The sequence below is a fragment of the Homarus americanus genome, unplaced genomic scaffold (genome assembly GCF_018991925.1).
Source record: "Homarus americanus isolate GMGI-L3 unplaced genomic scaffold, GMGI_Hamer_2.0 scaffold26351, whole genome shotgun sequence".
NCBI classification, from domain to species: Eukaryota; Metazoa; Arthropoda; class Malacostraca; order Decapoda; family Nephropidae; genus Homarus; species Homarus americanus.
Genome location: NW_024724368.1, coordinates 6,804,623 through 6,812,363, shown reverse-complemented (window position 1 = coordinate 6,812,363; position 7,741 = coordinate 6,804,623). Strand labels below are relative to the sequence as shown.

At 40.1% G+C, this 7,741-nt stretch overlaps 1 protein-coding gene across 1 annotated transcript; it reads right to left on the bottom strand.

Moving 5' to 3' along the window:
• Positions 1-416: 416 nt before the first annotated feature.
• On the bottom strand, positions 417-4,859 carry LOC121864236 (guanyl-specific ribonuclease pgl-1-like). Its single transcript, XM_042363282.1, has 2 exons — positions 4,759-4,859; positions 417-1,479 (listed from the first exon to the last, which is right to left on the bottom strand). The coding sequence occupies exons 1-2, from the start codon at positions 4,768-4,770 to the stop codon at positions 622-624; spliced, it is 870 nt and encodes a 289-aa protein (XP_042219216.1). The 5' UTR covers positions 4,771-4,859; the 3' UTR covers positions 417-621.
• Between the last annotated feature and the right edge of the window lie 2,882 nt (positions 4,860-7,741).

Here is a 7,741-nt window from a genome sequence, read left to right as displayed (position 1 = left end):
ACTTGTTAGGTTAAGTTAAGTTAGGTTTGGTTAGGTTAGGTTAGGTGTGTTGTAAAATTCAGATAGTTTATGACCATTGTGTGTTAGTTTGATTTGTTATGGTTGGTTGCGTTTGGTTTAGGATGTGTGTCATTGTAATTTGGACCAACTGTGTAGTTTTGCCGGAGGTCTCGGGTCACATGAGTAATGATGTGTGTTATTTGGATTCTTCCCCAGACCAAGTGTATGATAGTCAGATATGTGGGTAGACTCCCTTCAGGTGTATGATAGTCAGATATGTGGGTAGACTCCCTTCAGGTGTATGATAGTCAGATATGTGGGTAGACTCCCTTCAGGTGCTTCTTCTATCAGGTCGTCTATAATACACAATGAGCTTGAACAATTGTTTTTTTCTATTTAGGTTAATAAAAGGTTGATAACATAGAAGAAGATACGATATATTTATAGTGAGGAATATTAAACATGGAATTCTGGGACTGACTAGACATCGCACCAAGCGCAGATCCCCTTTAAAAAAAATAAATATTCTATAATGTTGGATCACAAGTATTAGTGAGGGTCAGCAGGGCTAGGCTAAGGCCCTGATGGTTAACAGAGTAGGCATGGGTGGCCAGGGCGCATCTAGGGCGGGGAGTACAAACCTGTGGGCTGGACCACGACGCCGCCACCACCACCACCACCGCCGCCGCCTCCGCCGCCGCCAAGGAAGATGCTTCCTCCACCACCACCGCCGCCGGCACCACCAAGGAAGATGCCACTTCCTCCGCTGCCGCCGCCACTTAAGTAACCGCCATGCTCATCGCTAAAGTCACCACCGAACCCAAAGCCAGCGTTTCCGAAACCATTGTCTCCGAAACCAAATCCAGCCCCGTCAGAGAATCCTCCTCCCAAACCAATTCCTCCTCCTGCTCCACCTACTACTATTCCACCACCACCACCTCCTCCACCTACGATGGCTTGCCCTCCGGCACTTGCAGCGGAGTTGAGAGCAGTCTGAAGGTCAAGACCACCGGGTAATTGTGGGTTGTCGCCGTCATCATAGTTAATGAAGTACACCTCAGGAGTCTTGGGTGGTGGCGCTGGGACCTCGATGACCTTCTGGCCCAGGTTAGGTCGGCGTCTGTTGAGTACGTATACGACATTGTTGACAGAAGGAGGGCCCAGAACGATGGGCTCAGGTTCTGGTTTCTGTTCAGGAACGCGAACGAACAAAACGTTGTTGATCAGTTCAGGCTGGGGGATAGGGGGTGGTGGGGGAATGACTTGAGGCTGCTCAGGTGCAGTGAACACAAAGATCTTCTGTGTGACCTTTGGTAAGGTGCAGGTTCCATCCACGTTGAGAACTTCTCCGTTACGGCAGCCACTGATGGGTCCCCCGTGGCCTCCGGGCGTGTAGATCGGAGGGGCGTTGTAGCCCTGAGGTGCGTTGTAGCCCTGAGGGGCGGCTGACACAGCCGTTGCCAGCAACGAGACCAGTACCTGTGGTAGCAAATCATCAGATTAACATTTAACACTGTTATTTAATTGTGTTCTTCCTAAAAGAAAAAAAAAGACCACAAACACTGTAACAAAGTAGGACTCGGGGAGTGTTTAAGGAACTGTGCCACAAGTGTGTTAGCTACTGGAGGTAATAAACAATGACACGTCACGTACAAATAAAACTACCGATATGATTAAAAAAAATATTCATTTTAATTCTGAGTGAAATACAAACGTATATTGAAGCGAAAAAATAAATACATTGAATATCAAGGTTCTGTCACGGAAATTCTTGGGAAAATGTAACTTTATGGAAAATAGCCAAGAGTGGAAAAATTTTGATTTTCATTTGTTTGGCCGAAACGGTGTTGTTAAAGCTGTCAGTGGCCAAGACGGGTACGATACCGATGTGTTAGTTCTATTCTTGGGTGGCAGGTTGTTGATGTTTGGATTAATAATTTCCTGGCTGATGAACCCAAGTTTCTCTTTGTGATGACCAGATGAACAAGTTCCTCACGGATTGGTTGACAGTACGATAACTTAATCCTCCTAACTACAATTTACATTAACTTAAGAACGAGGTTGCAGTATTCAAAGGGTTAAGGTTACGGTATCTTACCCAGTGGGCTAATTTATTCTACAAAAGCAGTTGAGGCTTTATTCCAAGTGTTACTTTTTATTACTAAATTCCAAACGTATAATGCGACTGGTGTTCAGGTTTCACTATTCATTGTTTCTATAGACCTTAACACTTAAACAAAAAAAATAACTTGCTAAATTTTTTCATTTTTCTCTGTGTCCTCGTATTATATTTCTCGACTGGAAGAAAACTAATAAAGATTCTTGATATGTTTCACCTTGTAAAGACTCGGTACCTATTTCTATTCTCCGTAGAGTAAATGATTATAGACACACCTGTGAGTTCTACCTTTGTGGTTTGTCCGTTCGTTTGGAGTTATGGCGTGTTTTCTTTTTTTCTTTTTTTCATCTCGAGTAGAAATCGAGATAGGGGTTATGATCTCAGGGACAATAACCAATATCTTCCCTCTTTTCATATTTTTGCCTCTTTAATGTTTATGTGATGTACTGTATGTCCGTTAGGAGTAGTCGGGACCTTACAGGTTAGGTTAAGGGGTTAATGGGGACGGAATCCGGCTCTACAGATCGATCTCCTACACCACACGACTCTCACCAGCTCATGGGGACATGGAGAAACCGTATAAAAAAATAATATTATTTTTACTAGGTGAGGTGGTGTTGTGTTTACATATGATACTAAGATGTGAGTTGATGGAAGGAGAGATGTAAGCTGGAAGATTGAGTAGTTAAATTGCAAGGTGGGGATGAGAGTTGTATTGTAAGGGGGGGGGGGGCGACGGTGAGAGTTAACAGTGTACTAGAATAATGGCAATTTATTTTTAAGCTGGATACCATTAGTCACTGAACCTGTCCAGGATTTTATATATTCTATTCATTAATTTTGATGCATTATCGTGTGTTATCTAAATACTACAATAAGGAAAGTGGAACATAAAATCCCTATTATTTGGTGCCACAGAAACAGGCATAAGAGTAGCGGGATGAAGACTGACATAGATAACAATAACAAGAAGATAAATAAACTGAGGCTATCAATAAGTCCTGATATATTATACAGGAGAAAACCGGCAAGAGTTGTATTAAAGAAAGCAAGAATATAATGTGGAGAAAGTTGCAAGACAAGTGTGATAGAAAGTAAGAGAAAGGGGGCTAGAATGCCAACATGTACCTGCCTCTGATGACATCTCGACTAACACACACACACTACAAAATAGGTTATTAACATTGGGTCAGTATGCTTCATAATAACCTAACTGAGAAATGAACTTAAACTTAAAGTGTGTTCTAAGTTGACGAAGGGACGCTAGGTAATGTTTTATCTCTTGGTCTTAGGATTGGCGACCTTGGTCCACCCATCTTAAACGTTTTCGGGTCGTACTTTACAAATCATTCCTCACTATATCGCCCAGACCTCAAAATGCATGTGATTATAAACTGACAACTACACATAACGAACTTGACCTTCATTAAGTAACACTGGAATTCTTATTAAATTTACTATAAGTGCTGTACTGTTTGTGGGAGAAAGACAACAATAACAGAACGTCATTTCAGAGTTTCTTTTATCATCATTGAAGCTAATTCTAAATTATACAAGGAATTATTCTAAAATTCTGAAATTCTCTTTGTATCACGATGGGTACAGTAGTGGGTATGATCTGTGTTATATTGTATTATTAATGGAACATAAGCTGCATGATAATTCGATAAAGTAAAATTAAGAGTTATTAAAAGGAAGTCAGCTAGTTAACCGTGCACTCCCTTCTATGTAAAATCCGAAGCAAATTGAGAACAAGAATAGAAAAGAGAACATCGTGTATTAGTAGTGACCTTATTGAACGAGTGAACATTATTTTATGGAGTCAAGTTAAATGTAGAATTTCATTATTATATTTCAGACCCATCCAGTTTATAGACTAGACCTGGTTAGAAAGTGTGGTGACGCCTTCAATTGAATCGAGTTATAAAATGTATTAGCTCTCGAATTAATGTATTCTGACTCTGTGAAATCTATTATACATATTGTATTTATGCAGTGAATAATATTGTTTTTGTATTATCATAAAATCACACTATTTTTGGTGATCATTGAGATGTGAAACAAGTAAGAGATGACTCATGCTCGCTCGGGTCACCTGCCGGCCCAACCCGGAAAAAAACGGGTGAGAGCTGCGAGGGGCTGTGTGGCCGTCCCACCACTGTGCGTTGTGTTCTATATTATAAACAACGACTGACATTTGATGACTGCGCGATTATGAACTTTAGTATTTTAGATTATCAAAATTGAATCCCTACAACCGTCAATAGTGTTAGATAATGACATAATTTATTAGTTTCAGTTTTAGTAACTGACGAGTCGTATATGCTACGGGCGGGGTGCCCAAACCTTAACCCATTAAGACAGTTTACTACACAAGAAAACAGTGTCACTGTGGTGATGGTCAACCAATCATCAGTTCAACAAACATGACACAGTGATAGTATATAGAGTATCCAGTAGTGTTCAGATTTCCTCAGTACGGCTCCGTATTTATGGATCACTAATGAGCCGCAAAGTATCTTTTGAAATCACGTTCCTGTAACCTTAAAGGTTATTGACTTGTATCGTTGTATTGTAGATGATTGGTTGATATCAGGTGAGGGCAGCGAGCAGTAGACACTAGAGGAGGTACAACTCACCAGGAGCTTCATGGTGAGGAAGATGTGTTGTGCTGGTGGCTCACCCTCTTATATACCGCAACTCTCACTTAGCTCGAGTTTTTGTTGGCCAGGTGTGAGCCCCTCCCTCGGGATCGCCACGCCCCTAAGTCTAACCAGCTCCCCCTCAACCAGACCACTTATCAACACCCAGCAACCATAGCTGTGGCCCCCCTCCCTCCCACCCTCCCTTCAAACCCAGGAGACAGGTACACTTAGGTTGACTTAGTAAAATGGTTCATGTCTGCTCTGTAGGTTCATGGGTGGTGCTACTATAGGTCATCAGGGACACTTTTGGGGGGGTCAAAGATGATGGTACATTGACGTCTAGGCAGGTAACATTCTGCTATGGTCAATAATACTTTAGAAATAATTTAGACGACACTGAAAGCAAACTGGCATAGATGGCATTAATAGGGGGTGATGGACGATGACCAAATAATACGGAGGGCGACACTGTAGGAATTAAGACACTGTATGATATGGTGTCTAGGAGGGATGGCACTATGGGGTTATGAAAGGTGACACTTAAGATGTCACTATGGTTGTGCTGGGAGGTATTAATGGCACTGTAGGTCCATACATGGTTATAAGTTGATATTAAGGTCGTGGTTAAAAGTCTATATTGTGGTTATATCCGGTTCTCTTTGGCGTCATATATAAAGTAGCACTGTTGAGTTCATTGACGTCAACACCAGGTTCATTGGAGGTTGACACTATGAATTCACTGATGTCAACATTGATGTCTTGAGTTAGTTGATGTCAGTGCTACTGTTATGGTGGCTGGCACTATAAGTTTACATACGTGTGTGTGTGTGTGTGTGTGTGTGTGTGTGTGTGTGTGTGTGTGTGTGTGTGTGTGTGCAGGAGAGGGGAGAGATATAGGAAGGGAGAAAGAGGTGAAGGAGGTAAGATGGGAGAGGTGAAACATGGGAAGGGAGAGATGAAATGAGTGATGAAGGGAGAATTCTTATTTACACGTTGCCTTATATAAACCCCCCTTGTCATTATCCTGAAGTTACGTCGAGGAAACCTGACTGAGGATTATTTGAAGTTTTTTACAATTCACTTTAATTCATTTTATTTACAAAGTGGTGCATCACAACTATAGTCGGCGTAGAGAAGATGCTACATGAACAAAAAATAAAGTGTCCATCCTTTCATTGTCACGTAGATTAACCACGAGCCAAGCAAATCTGTGTTGATGATTATTTGAAAGAATATAATATTAAGTCTTTATTATTACTAAGACTACAAGATGTATTATAAACACCAAGATAAGACCTTTAACTAGTGTAGCTCAACCTGTGTTAAATAATATCAGATATGTATATGGGACTTTTTGTACACCTAAGTATGTGATTATGATGTCGTCTGTGTAGGGGGTCACTCTGTTTACCTGATCAAACTTCGATTCGGTTTTTATACTACAGTTAAGAGAGGTTACTGGGATGTTCGTTTGCCGTTGACTGACACTCATACTTTCCTTTACATTAAAACATAGAATAGCTGATCACAGTTGCCTCTGATGGGACGCTACTAGAGCCAATCAGGTTTAAATATCTCGACTTTTTAATCACTGTATAAAGGCAAAGTTAGACCCCCCCCCCTTTATAATGTATTCAAAACTGTAGGATGTAAACAATGACAATATTAACTGTTTCTATTACAAACAAAACAAAAAAGCAAAGCAAAACAAAACAAGTAAACACTTGTCTTTGTTGACATACCAGTTTGTTTGTATTATTTTTGTGAAGAATTACGAAATGCTTTGGTTAGAAGGATACACACACACACACACACACACACACACACACACACACACACACACACACACTAAAAGTTTACCTCATTCCTTTTCTCTGCTTTATTGTGTTTCATGTTTACATAGGAGAAGGACAAAAGAATTAAGACCGTGATATCCTATAATGTTGTTTCATATAAGGATTAATGATATATCCTAATTAGTATGACGGGTCAGAGCGCTTTCTAGAGTTTTCGTTTATACCTTCCGCCCTGAACTGGTCCACTAGCCAACAGTGACCAAAATCTACCCCACTTTGTCATAACGTGTGTTTAAAGTTCCACGGAAATTAAGTTGTATATGTATAACGACACACTACCTCGAGTTACAGGTAAATATATAAGTAAATAATATAAATATGTACCGAGAGAAAATAATACATATTAATACACACACATAGATATAATACAGTAATCACATATAGCGAATGATGACACCGCACCTTCATTTGTTTCTGGGAACTGGTTGAAGCGATTGACACGTTCTTTAATGGCTGTTCCTTTTCACCGACAACAGCAGCCATGTGTACAAGTTTTTCATCGTCAAGCGAGTATCCAATTATCGGATAAACTTGTTTTGCTTGGTTTTGAGGCGCTTGGAAAGTCTAAAATTACAAATCATCGTTTAGATCCCCAGACTTTAGAAAGTTATGGAAAATCGTGGTTAAGTGATACAGGCTTAGAAAATTATAGTAACAGCTACACAGGCTAGGAAAGCTATGGAAACGTCTTGTTGAAAGTTGTAGTTGTATGGTAGAATTGTTTGGTCACTTAGTTGTGGAAATCTACGTTGTTTAATATGTACAAAATAATTAAACCCAACTTAGGTTCTGGCTTCGCTAACCTGTTCTAAACAAATCGGTTGAGTCATACGAGGATGTACAGACATTAAATAGATAAGAATAAAAATTACACTAGCAATTTCTGGTTACAGGTAGTGTGACGAGCCGGCCTTAACTATTTTACATGGTTTGTTAAATGGAAATATCGTGCTCTGTTTTTTTTATTGGAAATTTACTCAGATGTTAGAAAGAAGTGGAGTCTTATTTTACCAGTTAATTTATTAGATAAATTAAAACGCTATGGAGTTTTCTTTTTTGGGGGGGTGGGGGGCATGAAGGTTTTTAGGGCCATGAAGGTTTTGGGGACTATGAAGATTTTT